An 18,830-nucleotide genomic window follows, 5' to 3' on the forward strand; every position below is an offset into this window, starting at 1 on the left:
GAAGTGAGTGACTGCTCTCATAAGCTACTTGAGGGAAGATTTAGGAAATTACAAAGGCTAAAGATGTTAATGCCTCCATTACAGCAGCTGAAATGCCATTTTCCCTCCTGCATAAATCGCAGATATTTTTAACTTTAATTGCTTGGCGCTATCAGCAGAGGTATACATCTTGACAACGGCGAGCGCCGGCCTCCCTTGGGAGAAGAAAGGGAAAATGAAGAGGCAGCAGAAGAATCGCTGCTGCAGCCGGGCGCCACCCAAACCGCCGCCGTCCAATCAGCAGCCGGTCTGCAGGAAGTGACCTTTGGTCAAGAGCTGGAGGTGACCGTCCGCCACAGCTCATCTTTTACAGGCGGGCCGAGGCTCTGCGACACAAACGGCGAAGCAGCGATAAAGATAAAATGCCGCTGAGCTGATGAACGAGGATCCGACCCGCCACGAAGCCGGAGGAGGTCAGAGGTCAGAGATTTATGGCGACTGCCGTCTGCTAAGAGTTTACGCTCCTCACTGTTCAACTGCCGTCCAAACAACGGCAGCATCAGCCCCAGATATTGACTCTGACCTCTGACCCCTGGAGGAAAACCAACCCAACAATTTCTTTCCATGGAGCAATAAAAAGAAAACGGCTGGGATGAAACCGGTGATTTACAGCAGCAGGCCGGGCTTTTAGAGCCGGCCTCAGCCTGCAGCCGGGGTCAGAGTTCACAGCCGTTATTAGCCTTAAGCTAGTCATTAATGGCTGAATTAACGGGGATTCTTATCTCAGCAGCAGTGCTGAGCACCACTGACTGAAAAGTTAGATACTATGAACCTAAAGCAAAAATATAAACGTTATTTATGATCAGCTTTAGTTGTGGAAAAGACTTTATCCTTGGAGACGATAAATATCCGCTAACGCTAAACAACTAAATCAACATGATGCTTAGCAGAAGCTAAAGCGCTAAAACAAAATGGTATGTAGAGGAAGCTAATGCTAAAGTGCTATTCAAAACAATATTTAGCAGAAGCTAATGCCTAAGCGCTAAATTCAACAATGCTGACATGTTATTTCACCCTGAACACGTTTTTAAATTTTCTGTGAATTTTGCGCTTCAGGAAGTGATTCTTTGGATCTGACCTTTGACTCATGGCTTCAGTTTCATTCTTGTTCAGTTTTGCTAGCTCTGTTGCTAATGTTGCCTAACTGACCGCAGCAACAATTCAGGCATCAGTAGATTTTAAACAGTTTACCGCAGAACTACAGCAGTGCATTCTGGGTACAGAATAAACGTCATTAGCTGCGCTGCGCCCGGATGGGGACGTGAGGAGAGGAAATGGACCTGGTCTGTAAACAGACTCCAAAATAAGAGCATGAATATAAACATTGACAGCCAAATCTTCAACACACTTTAATCAACTCAAAGTTTGGAAAATTAAAATTTATCTGGAAATAGTTTAGTGGAAGCTAAATGTTTTCAAAGTTAGCAAAAATGCTAAATTAGCTCTGGAGTTAGCGCTGTAACTGTAGCAGCATCCACACTGAAGAGTGATGAAGGGTTTTTGGTGTGAGGCGTTCAGGGACCATAAAAAGATCTGATTTTTGAGTTTAGCCAGTATTTATCATTCTGAATGGAGAGAAACTTTAAAAATAATATCAGTTCATGTTGCTGTAAGTTTTCCTGCTGGAAAATGAGTTGAAGTCAAACGTTTAATCTCTAGTTAAACGTATTCAGACTTTTTAAAGCGACAGCGTTGCTGTGAACTCCTGGTCCGTTTTCTGAACCTGCCTGTCACATTTCCAGACTTTTCCTCCTGCGGTGGAAATTAAACGATGCTAACGCCGCTGTTTCCATCGGTCAGCCTGGAGGACGTAAAACCAAACGCCTGATGTTTCCATCCGTTCACAGCGGCGCTGACTGATCGCCTGATTGTGGGTCTAATTTAATTTTGCTGCTAGCGGCGATGCTAACGGACAGCCAATTGGGTCGGCAGCAGAACTTCAGATGTGGCTCAGCACCGAAACAACCAGCAGAACCGTTCAGAATATTAACACTCTACAACATGGCCGCCGGGCCGTGAACGGGTCAGGGCCCGGCGGTTCTGCTGCCCGGCCCGGTAACGGGTTCTGACAGTCGGCCCCGGCTGAGAAGCAGAGATGTGGTTCTGGTACCGTTGATGCTGCTCCTGTCGATCAGGTTGGTGTCGGACGGCCAGAAGGCGTGTTCTCCCCGACCTGCAGGGCAAAGGTCAAAGGTCAGCATAAACAGAACCAGCAGAATCAACAGAACCAGCAGAACCTGAGTAACCGGTTCTTTCCTGACCCGTTGGACCTTCTGGACACCATCTGGACTTTTCAGAACCGGTTTGTGATTCTGGATGTTCTGATCAGTTGAAGATTTTCTGTTTCACCTCCAGTTTGTTTCTCACTGATCTCTGGATTCTGATGGTTTTATGAACAGAAGTGAAAGATTCTCCATCAGCTCGTAGAAACGGACCTGATCCACCAGCTTTACGTTCATTCAGCTCTCTGACCCGAACGCAGGCCGAGCCGCGGCTCGGCAGGGGGAACGCCGAGCTGAGGGAACGCCGAGCTGAGAGAACGCCGAGCTGCAGAGGGAACGCCGAGCTGAGGGAACGCCGAGCTGCAGAGGGAACGCCGAGCTGAGGGAACGCCGAGCTGAGGGGAACGCCGAGCTGAGGGGAACGCCGAGCTGAGGGAACGCCGAGCCGCGGGGAACGCCGAGCTGAGGGAACGCCGAGCTGAGGGAACGCTGAGCCGCGGCGCGGCAGAGGGAAAGCCGAGCTGAGGGAACGCCGAGCTGAGGGAACACCGAGCTGAGGGAACGCCGAGCCGCGGCGCGGCAGAGGGAAGTGGCGGCGCTCTTTAAAACCATCTTTCTGACGCTGGTTTCACTTTCAGCTCAGAAAGGTCTCAGATGTTGAAGCGTTTTGTTTAAATGAGGCTGAAATGGACCAGAACCAGAACCAGAACCTTTGAGCTGAACCAGGAAACGCCTCAGGCAGGTCAAAGTGTTGCTGAGGGATGAAAGGATCAAATAAATATTTAACAATAAAACATTCTTCTGCCATGTAAGACTGATGAAATGTCTGAAGGCTTTTTCTGCATTAATAAACACATTTCTATTAAAAATCATATGTTGCACCTGTATGGTGGGTTTTGAGGCTCATCTAAAGAAAAACCCATTAAATTATTAAATTGTTTCTGGTAAATCTGGGATGTTTTTCCTCTGAACTCTTTAACTCGTCATGAATAAAGAGACGTTCTGAGTGAAATAAACATTTTATATTGTAATTTGTGGAATTCAGAGAAATAAAATCTGTGAAAAAAGCAGAATATAGGACGACCTGAAATCAATTTAAAACCTAAACAGATTTAAAATGTCCTGATTTACATCTGTGTGGTTTATTATTTAATCAATATTTTACTGTAGGAATTAAAAGGGATTTTTCTGCAAGTAAATTTAACATGATTGTAATTTTTTAACAATAAAAAATATTCTGGAATCTTTTGCGTTTCTGGAGCAAATCTTTACTTTTGGTTTCAGTAAAGTATTTCAAATGAAGTCAGAGGAAACTGGAAGAGAAAATGTCTTTTCTGTGGTTCAGGCTGCGAGATAGAGAGAGAGAGAGCAACACTTTCAGCAAGTAACAGGAAGGCAGGGCTTCTGAACTTTTAGCCTTCAGGTGGTTTAAAATGTGCTGGATTTAGAAACGTTGGCAGCTGAACTAAAGGTGAGAGAACAGAAACTAAACGATGAAGATCAGAAAATCACTAATGAAGAAAAGAAAAACGGTAAAACTGAAAATTTCACCTCAAGATGGGAACAAACTTCGTCTGTTTATGTCATCCCAGGTTTACTTATCGGTCCGATACCGATACGTTAAAGACATCGTCTGATTCCGATGCTCATTCCGATATATCGTACATTGGTAGCCTGATCGTTTCAGCCTGGCTGATTTGGTCCAGGTAGCGGCTGAGCCGTTCTCCCTGCACACCAACCATCTTCAGATTTAACATCAAACTCGGCAGCGAAGCGCTAAATGTTGCTAAACAACCAGAAGGTTCCTCTGCAGCTCTGCTGATGACGCTCTGGTTTCGGTCCAGCCAGCAGCAGACGGAGATTCTGCTTCACACTGAAACTCATTACAGTTTAGATTCACAACGTTTTTATTCCCAGCCTTCATGTCAGACGAGACACGTTTCTGAGCGCTCATTAGCACCAAGCTGTGTGTTTGTTGATGAATGAACTCAGTGAAGGGAACCTTAATTACATCTGAGTTCAACAGATAAACTTCAGGATGGTTTCCAAAGCAGCTCACTGCCATTACCTCTTCTTCTCTGCTTTTTATTTGCCTCTGAAAGGATAAATTATTGTGTTGCTTAATTAGCGAGCGGTTTTTTGCTTCGATTCACAGAAACAATGTTGTTTGGATAAATTAGAGGAGCTGCTCTCTCCTCCCTTCAGTGTTTTTATTTTTGTGTGATGGTTTCCTGTGATGCTGCTGCAGCGTTAGTCCAAACGGAGGAATGTAAAACTGTCCCTTTAATGTCGTTTAGTCTGGTGTTTAGTCATCTCTCCATACAATCACATGAATACACCAAATAAAAAGACACACACACACACACACACACACGCATCCACACAGACACACGCACACACACACACACAGACACACGCACACGCACGCACGCATGCACACACGCACACACACACACACACAGACACACGCACACGCACGCACGCATGCACACACACACACACACACACACACACACACACACACACACTGTTTCTGGCTCCCTGAAGTTAAATCAGACCAAACTTCTCTTGTTTTAGAGAAATGACTAAATGACTAAAATGATTTCCATCAGAAGTCGATTAATGACTGAAAAATGCTCTTTCTAAGTTTCCTGGACTTTATAAGCAGCAATAACTTCAGTGATTCTGACCAGAAATAAGAAACCAAGTTTGCTCTGATGTATCATAAAATCTGGGATTGACATTAAAACTTAACTTAAATCAATTTAAGACTTTTTAAGACCTTGATTTTAGATGCATGAATTTAAGACCATTTGAATGAACTTTAATATTTATATTTCCACAGAAATGTAAAAACTTCATCCAGCCATCAGGCAAGAAACTCAAAAAAACTAGCTAGCTAGCTAGCAAGAAAACAAATACACAGAATATGTATCTTGAAAAAGTTATTTTTAAATAGATTTAAGACATTTTAAGTCTGCAGGGGGATGGAGCGTACCTTGGTCGTTGGCCATCTTGTCTGGAAGCTCCACTGGAACAGCAGCAGAAACAAACGAATCAGAAACAGAAGAATCAAACCTCGACTGCAGCCTGATAAAACCTGACCACCTTTAGCCGTCCTGAACTGCACCGGCTCCGACAGAGGTCCCACTCCTTTGGCGTTTTTGGCCTGAATCCTGAAGTAGTATACGGTGTCGAGGTTCAGGTCCACGACCTGGTGGGTCAGCCGGTCGCCGCTGATGGCCTCCATCACCCAGTCGTCGATGGGCATGTTCTTATCCAGGGTGTAGTACAGGATGTAGCCTGCCAAACGTTAGCAGATTTAATAAGCTGTTTGGAAGCAGACGCAGAGACAGTTTACTGTGTGGAGGCGCCGGGTGCGTCTGCTGTACTGGATGTTCTGCGCGGCCCGCCGGGTCGTTTGAATCGTCCTGCAGGACGCCCCGGGAGCAGAACAGCTCGTTAAAAACAAACAGGACTGCTCTGAAGCAGGAACAATGAGGAGACGCAAACTATTCACGTCTTTGCTCTTAGAGCGATGTCTCCCAGTATTTACCAACAGAGGCAGAAATGAGGAAGAGGTGTGTGTGCTCTGATGTGTGTGAGCGGCTGTTGGACCTGTGATCCGTCCGTTAGCCTCCATCGGCGGCTGCCAGCTGATGAGGACGGCACGCGGGCGTCCTTCCCGACTGATGACCGTCAGATCTTTGGGGGCGGAGCTTGGAGCTGCCAATCAGACATGGAGACCGGTCAGCAAAATGTGGAAACGATCTTTTCCAGGTGTGACGGTTCCTCAGGGCTCTGCTCTTCATACAGGTTTCCTTTTCTCACAATGTTCTTCAAGCATTCACTTTTAGGGATGAACAAAATATTATCAACATCTGTATCAGGCAGTTAGTTATTTTATAACACATCAATCAGTCCAAAAAGCAAAACTGGGCTGATATCAACCGATGTTTATGTCCATCTTGTTGTTTTAGCAGCGAAGCAGCACAGTAACTTTTACATGGTGTCAAAATGTAGAGAAATATCTATTCAAGATGAATGACATCAATAAATATCAGTTAGCATCCATATCAGCAATATCAATATCTATATCTGACCAGATTTTCATATCTGTGTCTCTTTGTCTAGCAGACATAAACATTGTCCCACTTTATCTTAGCAGAAGATGCTGCTGCTTCATTTCTTCTGTTTCTCCTCCATTTGGGTCCAATAATGGACAAAAACTTTCTGTGTCATATCAACTGGAGGCTCAGGGATCACCCAGCCTGTTAGCTAACCCAGCTACATGTCATTTCCCATGAGCCACTAAATAAACGTTAAGCTAAATGTTCATGTTTCCTGTCTAACAGGATTTTGTCGAAGCTGAATCCAGTCCAGTTTGGTCTCCTGGCCGTTGCGTCTCGTCCTCCACAACAGAAACAATCAAAGTTTAAACGGGTCACAGAAAGTGGGACTCAAATATCATTTTGACGTCTGTTACTTTTTACACAAACACAGTTTAAGTCGAATGATTTTTCTGCTGAGCTCACAGTGTGTTAATGACTCGGGGTTTTTGACGCTGTGAAATATGTACTTTGAGTTTCATAACTATAATTTCATCTCCACATTCGGGTCTTCAGTTCTCATGTGGCTGTTTGTCTGTTTTCACCCTGTAGGACGTAAAGGGAAACTGAACTGATATTTTCTTCTATGTGAGATACATAGCTACATGTCATAAACCACTGAGGACATAAATATTAAAAAGTGCGACCAGGTTCTGGTTCCAGGTTCTGGTTCCAGGTTCTGGTTCCAGGTTCTGGTTCCAGAATTTTTTCTGGTACCATTTACAAACAGATTGAGGTTTTCAGTGTTAAGCCCAAAAATATTTGTGTAAGAACCAGAACCTCAGAAAATGCTGAGTCACTGGTTGCTATAGTAACTCCCTCCTTTACTGTTCCAAGGAGGGAATCACCATAGCAACCAGTGACTCAGCCTTTCTGAGTCTCTGGTTCTAACTCTGCTCAGCAGATTCTTCTTCTTCTTCTTCTTCTTCATGACTTCATATTAAATGCAGCTTTAAGCTGATAGGAGGAAGTCGACCTCAACTTTTATTAGAGCATTTCTTCTTAATGTTTAAACGCCAACATGCTGTGAGGAATAATTATACAATTTGGTTTAATTAGTAATTATCAAGTTTAATTTAATACAAATAATAATTTTAAAAAATCCCTCAGAGAAACTAAATATTGTCGTAATTCATATCATCCAAGAGTTGTTATGGATGTTAGCATGACAGTCTCATGCTAACAGCTAAATCCATGATGACATTCCAGGATGAAACAATCAGTTGCTAGCTAGCGCTGCTAATCCCCCTCCTTTGCTTTTGCTGCTCCTCTTTAGGTCCCCATCTGGCCGTTTGGTTGGAGACGTTGGAGTCGGGGATAAGATGAACTTCCTCCTTCTCTCTCTGCATCCACTAAGATGCTCCATGTAAAAATAAAACCTCTTTACAAGTCAGAACCGTCTGAAAGCTAAAAGATATCAAGAGCAAAAATCCTGCATGGGATCCAAACTACCTTAAACTTTATTACTTTTAATGGTGATCTTTGCCTTTTTGCTAATTCTGGTTGTGTTTCTGGGTTAAACTGAGGGGCAGCTGAGCAGAGCTGAGGCGTTCAGGTGAAAACGGCTCTCTGAGTGACCCCGGCCCGCTGTGAGGTCCAGTTCAGGTGACGTGTGGCGTCCAGGTAGCTTTTTATTCCAGTAATTTGCAGCGTTTTAATGATTGTGAAGCTTTCATTAACTTCCCAGTCGGGCTGCTCCTGCAGTGAAAATGTCAAGCACTCCCTCTCCACCTCCTTTTGACCTCCTCGTCTCCATGGAAACCAGATGGCAGGGTCTATCGGACCTTTCCTAAGTGCCTTCTTTATGAATTTCTTTCAGCGACAAAAAGCACCGCTTGGTTTTTTTGAAGTTTCCCGGCAGGACGCAGCTCAAAGCTCGCATCGCGGCGATGTCTAATGAAACCGCTTGTTAAATCTGACACTCAGAGCTGGAGGAAATTACAAGTTCCAGCTGAGTCCATGAGTGATGCTGACAACCTGTACTTCTCCTAAACACAGCCGGGGAAAGCGCTGCTTCCAGGATCAGAAATGATTAACAGCTTGTAATCAGCGCTAACACTGACCTGACAAATCATCCCTAATAATGCAAATAGTGATAATAACGACGTTATGAATTAATCAACACACGGGTAAGCGGATAAACACCATGGGAATGTCGAACACCCACACCGCGCTTCCAGGAGTTAAAGTGAAGCTTTTAGCAGGAATCCAGACGCTCTAATGGCTTCAGTTTCATCTTCAAGTTACTGATGAAAAGAACGAAGCTTTTATCAGAGTAATACGAGGAATAAAGAGCTTTACAGCAGCTCACTGCAGGGACTCTGCAAAGTAAAAGCTTTAAACCGAGGGCCTGAACATTTGATTCCATCTGAAACGGTTTCCTTTGAAACGTATATATTTGAGCGTAATAACTGCATATGATGGGCTGCAGTGAACTGGAATAAATGTCGACTTAAACGGATTTAAATTTAACTGAACTCCTGTTTCTGCTGCAGTAACAACATTTCAAACTTGATATCATTTCTGACACTTTGGCAACATTTTCTGAGTAAATGTTATTAATTACAATATGATTACATTTTACTCACATAATTAAGCTAATAATTAAAGAAATTAAACTTCATTTAAAATATAATTTTCCTGTTTGGAAAAAGAAAACAGTAGAAATATTAAAATGAACCTGAAATTATTTTATTGAACTATAACTGCTTTTCTTCCATTTGTTTGTCAATTTATTTTTGATGCAATTTTTATTACTGAGGGGAAAATAAAGGCTAATTCTAAAATAAAATAAGTTATAATTCAAAACAAATCTGTAGCGTACAAAACTTATTTTTACAGTGTAAACATGAATCCAGTCCATGCAGATTAATTCAGCAGAAGTTTTGTACGATTTCAGTCCGTCTGGTTACCTGAATATCCTTTACTAGCATCATGTTATCTACCTTAACTAGCTATGTGGGGCTAAAAGGATAAGCTAGTTAGCTAACCAGCAAAGTAAGTGCACTTAATGTTATCTATGATAACTACTTATCTGGAGCTAAACAGATCATCTCGCTAGCTAGCAAGTTAGCTAAGTGTAGATTATGTCAATGTTAACTAGTTAGGTGGTGATAAAAGCTAGCTAGCTAGCTAGCAAAGTGAAATTGATGTTATCTATGTTAACTATATATGAATATAAGGCTAAAACGATTAGCTGGCTAGCTATCAAAGTATAGTTGATGCCAACTATGCTAACTAGGAGGCTAAAAGAATGCTTGATCAGAATAAATTTGGAAAAACTTAGAGTTTTAATAATTAAAATGAATTATCTTTATTCTTCATATTTTAGCTATTGGAGTTAAAAGTCATATTTTGTGTAATTTTGGAGGACAGAGTTTAGAAACAGCTTTCAATCCTCAAGAGTTGAATAAAAACACTTTGTTACGTTTTTGTCCTCTTGTGCTAGCAGCATTACAAGGCAAAACGCTTTTAGATATTAAAGCTAAACAGCATCAGGTATGAATCTCCTGTAATTCATCCTTCAGATGTTTTTCTGAAAACGACTCTTTTCTGTTGCTGCTTGACCTACAGACCCTTTTCTGAAGCTCTTATCTCTCAACAGGTGTCTGTTGTCAATTTTTACCAGGGAAGCAGCGGAGCTACAAGCTGTGATAAAGGCACGCTCCCTCTCCTCTGTTGCTGTGAAACTGTTTTGTTGTGAGAGATTGTCTGTTTAAAGCCTCCTGAGTCGGCCGATCAGCGACAGACTGAGTGGACTCGCTCCATCTGCTGACTCTGAATGTCAATGTATTCCAGCGGGCCTCGGGGAGCCGCTGGGCTAATGCGGTTCACGCTTAATTGGGTGACAAATCCAGCAAACACGATTGTATACATCCTGAAAGGTGGAAGCGTGACATTTTGATTCCGGCCGGCCGTTGTTGCAGACAGTCGTCGTGTTGTTGCCGGGGAGAGCGAGGGAAGTTACGATGATTCTTCACTGAACCAGAACGTGTTTTCAGTCCATTGTTAAACTCCTTGTTAAAAATAATTGCTGTTCAGGAAGAAAATTCTGCAACTCATTGTTTTTGTTGCACCTGTTTTCCTGAAAGCTGCAGCAGATCATAATTTACCTCTAAACAGAAAACAGAGAAAAGAAAGCAGCTTCAAAGCAGGATTCCTGCAGGCTGCACATGAAAGATTCATCTCTTCGTTCCGTTTAATGCTAGGAGATGAAAAAAGTTAATTTTTTTCAGCTTGCACTTGTTTCAGATCATCAAACAAACATTAATATCAGACAAACCCTCAAAAAATCACTTAAACAGAACTGTCTGACATGAAGTAGGCTAAAAGTTACCAAAAAACAAAACATAAAGCCTCTGTCTGATTCAAGATCTTCAACTCACTGAGAGTTTACAAAGACTAACAGAACCAAAATGTCTTCATCATCCCAAAACCCTGGGAAAATAATGTGTGGAGCGACCTGATGCTAACTAAACCACAAATCAACTTCGTTTTTGTAAATAAACTGTCTAAATCTGTCCTTAATGGTTCTATCCGTGTTTCTGTAAATGTATTTAAATCCACAATATTTAACCTAAAACTGACTCAGTGCTGCCCTCTTTGGGTCAAAGGGAGGTTACTGCAGGTGAATTTTCGATGGCGTTTCTCAGATTTGCGCGTGATTTCTTTTCATTGTGACCCGAATGGGTCTCACTGAGCGATTAGCAGTTCACATGTCGTCAATAAAATTCTTCAATAACAGAAAAAGGTGCTAGATTTCTCAGCCCTCACTTTAGTCTTTCAAACAAAAAAGTTGCCAGAGGGTTTGAAAATTCGTCAGCAGAGCTTCATTCATCCTGACCTCAGGCCCTCTGCTCTTGGCCACGCCCCCTGTGTGTAATAACTCCGCCCACTTTGGTGGAAATACATTCTGGGGGCGGGGCTAAGGTCTCACAGGAGGCTTTGGGTGCTTTCCCTCCAGTTCTGTTCAGTCCGCTTTAGTCCAATCTGGTCCATTTGTCTAGAAAGTTCGGCTCTGGTGTGAACGCGGATCGATCTCTGAAAACCAGACTCTGGTTCTCCAGACCTCAGCCTGGGTTCGGTCAAAGTGAAATCTGGTGAACATATGTGAACACCAAGCAGACCAGAGACCGCTCCAAAAACAGGAAGTGGACTACAGCGCAGGGCATTCTGGGTAAATACAACCAAAGCTAACATGCTAGCCGAGCGCTAGCAGGAGAAATGGCTCCTGGTTTTTAGCCAAAGACTAAAGAGAAAACCTCCAACTGCTAAAATCTGACGCCTCCATTTTAGTTTCCATTTGCTGAAGAAGGAAGTGGTAGTTGTGTTGAGTGTTTCTTTCAGTGGTTCTTGGTGCAGCGCCCCCACAGGCCAGGAGGGGAACAGGTTGGTCAAAGGTTTGGAAGTTTAGATCATAATCACTTCTCTTGGATGGATTTATTCCCTGAATAATGAAAGCATCATTTTAAAGCTACCTTTTGGGTTTACTTAGGTTCTGTTTGTTTTGATAATCTGAAACATTTAAATGTGACAAAATAGCAACAAAATAAGAAATAAGTTTCTTTAATGTGAACTTTTTCAACAAAAGAATTAAAATATACCAACTCCTGGATGATAACTGGAGATGTGAGCTTCGCCTGAGTCGTACCTGCTTCATACGTCGTGGCGTGGGCCGTCATGCTCCAGGTGCTGGACCTCCGACCTTTGGTTACCATGACGGCAAACTCGTACATGGTGTTGGGTTTGAGTCCGGTGACGGTGTGGCTGAGAGCCGTGGTGTCTGCAGACTGAAAACACGGGTCGCTTCAGAAACTTAAATCTGCTGAAAGTTTTAATAAACCGAGTCTGAGGATCCAGACGCCTCAACCTGCACAAACGACAGCAGAGTTCCAGAAAGTTTCCACCTGAGGATCTGATTCATGATCATCGACGAGGCGCGAAGAAGATGCATCATTGACACGATGTGAAGAAATTAAGAATGCTGTTTTCTATTATTTCCTCTGCTGCTTCCTGTGAAGGTGAACCAACTGCATCGATTTATTTTATTAGTTTCAGGTTTTATTCAACCTTTATGAATATTGAAGTCATGGTAGAGGTCAGAGGTCAAAAGAAGCGTCTTATGAAAATGACTGGGTGAGTCGGGTTTCTGCAGTTATCAATAATCAGGTTTCATGGCAACTTTACTAAAAACAAACAAAAATTATTCTGTTAGATGGAAACAAACAAAAGGAGAAATTCAGAAAGAATGAAAAAACTAAATCATCATCCAACCGTCAGTTCATCCAACGTCTATTAATCCATCCGTGTATCAGTTATCTATCCATTCAATAATTCATCCATCCACCTGAGTCGATGTACGATGGTGGAGTGTCTCTGGATTGGTCATGTGGTCTGTCTGTGGTCATGTGGTCTGTGGTCTGTGGTCATGTGGTCTGTCTGTGGTCATGTGGTCTGTGGTCATGTGGTCTGTGGTCATGTGGTCTGTGGTCATGTGGTCTGTCTGTGGTCATGTGGTCTGTCTGTGGTCATGTGGTCTGTCTGTGGTCATGTGGTCTGTTTGTGGTCATGTGGTCTGTGGTCATGTGGTCTGTTTGTGGTCATGTGGTCTGTGGTCATGTGGTCTGTTTGTGGTCATGTGGTCTGTCTGTGGTCATGTGGTCTGTTTGTGGTCATGTGGTCTGTGGTCATGTGGTCATGTGGTCTGTGGTCTGTGGTCATGTGGTCTGTCTGTGGTCATGTGGTCTGTGGTCATGTGGTCTGTTTGTGGTCATGTGGTCTGTGGTCATGTGGTCTGTGGTCATGTGGTCTGTGGTCTGTGGTCATGTGGTCTGTGGTCATGTGGTCTGTGGTCATGTGGTCTGTGGTCATGTGGTCTGTGGTCATGTGGTCTGTGGTCTGTGGTCATGTGGTCTGTCTGTGGTCATGTGGTCTGTGGTCATGTGGTCTGTGGTCATGTGGTCTGTGGTCATGTGGTCTGTGGTCATGTGGTCTGTGGTCATGTGGTCTGTCTGTGGTCATGTGGTCTGTGGTCATGTGGTCATGTGGTCTGTTTGTGGTCATGTGGTCTGTGGTCATGTGGTCTGTCTGTGGTCATGTGGTCTGTGGTCATGTGGTCTGTTTGTGGTCATGTGGTCTGTGGTCATGTGGTCTGTCTGTGGTCATGTGGTCTGTGGTCATGTGGTCTGTTTGTGGTCATGTGGTCTGTCTGTGGTCATGTGGTCTGTTTGTGGTCATGTGGTCTGTGGTCATGTGGTCATGTGGTCTGTGGTCATGTGGTCTGTGGTCATGTGGTCTGTGGTCATGTGGTCTGTGGTCATGTGGTCTGTCTGTGGTCATGTGGTCTGTCTGTGGTCATGTGGTCTGTCTGTGGTCATGTGGTCTGTCTGTGGTCATGTGGTCTGTGGTCATGTGGTCTGTGGTCATGTGGTCTGTGGTCATGTGGTCTGTGGTCATGTGATCTGTGGTCATGTGGTCTGTGGTCATGTGATCTGTGGTCATGTGATCTGTGGTCATGTGGTCTGTGGTCATGTGATCTGTGGTCATGTGATCTGTGGTCATGTGGTCTGTGGTCATGTGGTCTGTGGTCATGTGATCTGTGGTCATGTGGTCTGTGGTCATGTGATCTGTGGTCATGTGGTCTGTCTGTGGTCATGTGGTCTGTCTGGTGAAGTTTAGACATTAACATTACATTTAAATTCTGGCCCAAGTTTTCATATTGTTGCATCACTAATAATTCATTAGCCTGTAATTCTTCCTTCCAAATAAGGAGATTCTGTTTCCTTCAGTAAATCTGTGGTGAAAGTGCAGCGAACCGAGCTACGTTCTGTTTCATTGGGTCGACCCGGTCCAGTCAGCGGCTCGTCATGCCAACACAAAGTGTTTAAAGTACAGGAGGCTCTGAAGTGGCGCCTTAAACAGCAGCAGGTGGTGAAGTCGCCCATCGTTCAGCAGAAACATTCATCAGCTACAGTCAAAGCACAAGCAGCAATTAATCGTCCTGGAAACCGGAACTGGATCGGGCCGCATGCTGGAACTGGATCGGGCCGCATGCTGGAACTGGATCGGGCCCCATGCTGGAACTGGATTGGGCCCCATGCTGGAACTGGATCGGGCCGCATGCTGGAACTGGATCGGGCCGCATGCTGGAACTGGATCGGGCCCCATGCTGGAACTGGATCGGGCCGCATGCTGGAACTGGATCAGGCCTCATGCTGGAACTGGATCGGGCCGCATGCTGGAACTGGATCGGGCCGCATGCTGGAACTGGACCGGGCCCCATGCTGGAACTGGATCGGGCCCCATGCTGGAACTGGATCGGGCCGCATGCTGGAACTGGATCGGGCCGCATGCTGGAACTGGACCGGGCCGCATGCTGGAACTGGATCGGGCCCCATGCTGGAACTGGATCGGGCCGCATGCTGGAACTGGATCGGGCCTCGTGCTGCTGCTGCAGAGCAGTTTCCCTGGAGCTACATCAGCCAGAACTCACCTTGTACTTCCCGCTGGTCGAGACGCTGGACTTCCACTTGACGGAGTAGTACCGGACCTCCGACGACTTCTGGTTCTTGGTCATGGAGTTGTCGGCCCAGGAGACGCGGACCGAGTCGGAGGACAGCGCTACGGCCTGGACTCCTACTGGGGGGATCATGGGAGTGCTGGTGTCTGGCATGGGAGTTGGGAATTTATCAAAGAGGTGGAAAAGGTCGTCCTCTAACGGGTCAATGGGGTCTGATTTACACCGCAAGCATGGGGTAAATTAACGCACAGGCATGATGGTGTACAGGCAGAACGGAGGTGAAAGGTCGAGGAAGACGACAGAACACAAGAGAGGAGGAGATGAAGAGGGGAGGAGGAGGGGAGGAAAAAACCGGAGAGAAAACAGAGACAAAGAGTAAGAAGTCAGAGACAAAACCAGCCAATCGACAGCAGGAAGAGGAGCCGCTGACCCGGAGGAGGTGGAGACTGACCCAACATAACTGCCAATTATTAAACCCGTCTGCAGGTTGGTGGTTGTGGACGGCTTCCTGGGGGTCAGCGGCTCCGGCCGTTCAGACAACATGCTGCCATCAGCTGCTTCCCTCCAACCAGCAGCCAGACGGTAAAACGCTTCATCTGCAGTTTCAGCTCATTTCCTTCAGCTGTAGAGGCTCCTGGAGGTTTTTAAATCCATTTATTTAACCTTTATTTTACCAACAACAGTTCTCATCATTCCCACAAGAACAGAGCTAATGATCCCAAACCACGATGGATCTCTGCTTATTCATTTATTCCCTCCTAAAGTCACAACTTTAAAACTTACAAATCAAATTAAATCTTATCTTACAACTAAAACCTTCATTCAGCAACAGTTTGAAACTTATTGTAACCAAATCAACTCCCTGAAAACCTGAGACGTCTGGAAACAGTTGGATCCTTTAAACATGATTCTTTGTTTCTAAATGTATAAACTGTGAATGTTTTTAACCTGCAGCATAAATAAACCAGAACAGTTTTATTAGCAGAAGAAATCTGAGAGCAAGTTGCTCAAATATGCCAATGTTTTCTGAAAACATGAGGAAAGTGTCAGAATATAAAGAAATACTTTTGGTGAACCTTCAGAAAGCCTGAAGAAGAAAAGTCTGAGAACAAGAAGCACAATCAGTCCAATCTGGGATCAACCTGGAGAAGGAAACACCTGAAGGCAGCGAGGAGGAGGAACAGGCTGCAGAGCAAATGGAAGCAGAAAACAAGCTGCTCTGTGACCTTTGAACTACAGACAACAAAACCTGCTGCAAGCGCAAACATCTGCATGACGCTCAGCGTTCTCCACACAAGTCAAGGTTATTTTTAGTCTCCTGCATTTATTAAGCAAAACGGCCAGAAGGGAGGCTGAGCGTCAGGATGCAGAATAAATCATCTGCAAACGTCTGAGACTGACAGGAGGAGAAGAAATCAATAAAGAAAGAGAGGAAACATTGTTTCAGCATTAATATTAAAAATGAACAACAGGCCGAAATATTGTATTAATAACATCAGATTTATTCTTCCACAGCTTTGATCTATTGACCAATCACACAGCAGATGGACGGATGGCTGATGGATGGATGGATGGATGGATGGATGGATGGATGGATGGATGGATGGATGGATGGATGGATAGATGGAAGGATGGATGGATGGATGGATGGATGGTTGGATGGATGGATGGATGGATGGATGGATGGATGGATGGATGGATGGATGGATGGATGGATGGATGGATGGATGGATGGATGGATGGATGGATGGTTGGATGGATGGATGGTTGATGGATGGATGGATGGTGGATGGATGGATGGATGGATGTTATTTTCTTTTTCTCTTTTTCTTGTTGGTATCATGAAAATAAACCCAAACGTGTAAAAATGAAATAACTCCAAAATAAACACATCGACACTAAAATACCCTAAAAGTTCCCAAATAAACAGATTAAACAATAACATAAATATTAATAAATGACAAAAAATGAAATATGAAATAAAATGATTTTAAATGATTCATTAAAAGCGGTTGAAGAGGAGGAGGAGGAGGAGCAGGAGGAGGAGCAGCAGCTCCCGGCGCTGCTGTGGTCAAACTGGACGTCCAGCGTTGCAACAGAACTGGGGTCAGAACAGAAAGCAGGAAACGGCGCCGCCCTTCTGCACGCCTCATTCCTGATGTTCCTAACTCTCCTCTCTCTCCTCTCTCTCTTCTCTCGTCCCGTTTCCTCCGGCCGCTTCGACCCTCAGATCGCTGATTAAATAGCGGCTCGGTGGCGACTCAGAGCCGCTGCAGTGTGGGGGCGGCCAGGGGAAGACCGGGCAGTCTATTAACGAGGACCCGCCGTTAACGAGACGTTTTTATAAAGCTGGCGTATAAAAGCTGAGTGTGTGTGTGTGTGTGTGTGTGTGTGTGTGTGATCAGTAACGGCTTTAGGCTCTCTGCTCATCGACTCCTGACCGACACGTTGGAATGAAGAAACTCATCCAGATTATCTGAGCTCATTAACGAATCTCTGACTGTCAGTGTGCAGCGGCAAAAATAAGTACACCCCGTCTGCTGCCATAGAAGGAAAGCAGCCAGTCGTTATTATCACATGACTGAATGATCATGAAGAATGACAAGGATGGTTCATCCATCCATCCATCTCCATCCATCCATCCATCATCCCTCCATCCATCCATCCATCCATCCATCCATCCGTCCATCCATCATCCCTCCATCCATCCATCCCTTCATCCATCTATCCCTCCATCCATCCATCCATCCATCCATCCATCCATCCATCCATCCATCCATCCATCATCCATCCATCCCTTCATCCATCATCCCTCCATCCATCATCCCTCCATCCATCCATCCATCATCCATCCATCCATCCATCATCCCTCCATCATCCATCCCTCCATCATCCGTCCATCATCCATCCATCCCTCCATCATCCCTCCATCATCCATCCATCCCTCCATCATCCCTCCATCCATCCCTCCATCATCCCTCCCTCCCTCCCTCCCTACCTGTCAGTGATCGGGTCACGGCGCTCTCGTACAGAGGAACTCCCTCCCCGGCGTTGTTAAAGGCCTTCAGTGAGATGACGTAGTGAGAGCTCGGCTCTGAGGGAGAGAGAGAGAGACGGCATCAGGTGAGGCTCCTTCAACATCAGCACTCCAAGATGGCCGCCATCATCAGGTGAGGCTCCTTCAACATCAGCACTCCAAGATGGCCGCCATCATCAGGTGAGGCTCCTTCAACATCAGCACTCCAAGATGGCCGCCATTGTGCGGGCCCATTCATATAAACAGAGGAGGGGTGAAAGGTCACGGCTGACGTGAGCAGAATCAGTTAAATCCCTCTGCTTCCCCAGCAGGTTCTGGTCCTGACCCGACCCGAGGTTCCGCCATGTTCCCTCGGTGTCACCAAGCCGCCGCCCAGACGCCGCGCCGCATGAATTAACAGCAGGCATGAATTATGAATGCGGCGAAGCCTCAGCAGCTGGATGTGGGTTTTTCATTACGCCTCCATTACGAGACCTGAGAGGGAAATTTCCAGCGCCGCAGAAAGTCGGGTCCAATTTGTTTTGGTCTCCGCTGGCATGCAAATCGCTCGGCGCTCTGCTCTCACAGGGGAGGATGTCCCCCTGTTCAGGCGTTTCACAATTAGATTTCCACTCCAAACAGCTTTCTTATTAAATTGCCTTAAATTATTGATTGTAATTAAATGAGGGGTTTCATCATCGTAATGAATTAATGGAGACGGGGGGCTGTGTCAATACTGGCAGCAGGATTTATGAGGGACGAGCGCCTGGCAGGATGAGAATTCAAGAGGAGTCGGGTTTACAGGTGTGGCACCAAACAGGCGGGGAACCAAACGGGACGCCGGCTGCTTCCAGCCTCTAACTGGCCCAAACGGCTCAGGCCTCCCTAGCGGTCATTTAGGAGGGAATCTGTTAAGGTTACAAACC

At 45.1% G+C, this 18,830-nt stretch overlaps 1 protein-coding gene across 1 annotated transcript in view; it reads right to left on the bottom strand.

Moving 5' to 3' along the window:
* The window catches only part of dcc (DCC netrin 1 receptor), a 118,872-nt gene that overhangs the window by 34,950 nt on the left and 65,092 nt on the right, over positions 1 to 18,830 (bottom strand). The window contains exons 15-21 of the mRNA XM_088011222.1: positions 17,887 to 17,982; positions 14,862 to 15,100; positions 12,021 to 12,159; positions 5,880 to 5,987; positions 5,370 to 5,564; positions 5,260 to 5,292; positions 2,150 to 2,212 (exon numbers count right to left, since the gene is read on the bottom strand). Coding sequence (XP_087867348.1) covers positions 2,150 to 2,212; positions 5,260 to 5,292; positions 5,370 to 5,564; positions 5,880 to 5,987; positions 12,021 to 12,159; positions 14,862 to 15,100; positions 17,887 to 17,982 — 873 coding nt within the window. The remainder of the gene's footprint in view (positions 1 to 2,149; positions 2,213 to 5,259; positions 5,293 to 5,369; positions 5,565 to 5,879; positions 5,988 to 12,020; positions 12,160 to 14,861; positions 15,101 to 17,886; positions 17,983 to 18,830) is intronic.

The sequence above is a fragment of the Poecilia mexicana genome, unplaced genomic scaffold (assembly GCF_051168715.1).
Source record: "Poecilia mexicana isolate PSO_F unplaced genomic scaffold, ASM5116871v1 scaffold_12, whole genome shotgun sequence".
In the NCBI taxonomy this organism is placed as follows: domain Eukaryota; kingdom Metazoa; phylum Chordata; class Actinopteri; order Cyprinodontiformes; family Poeciliidae; genus Poecilia; species Poecilia mexicana.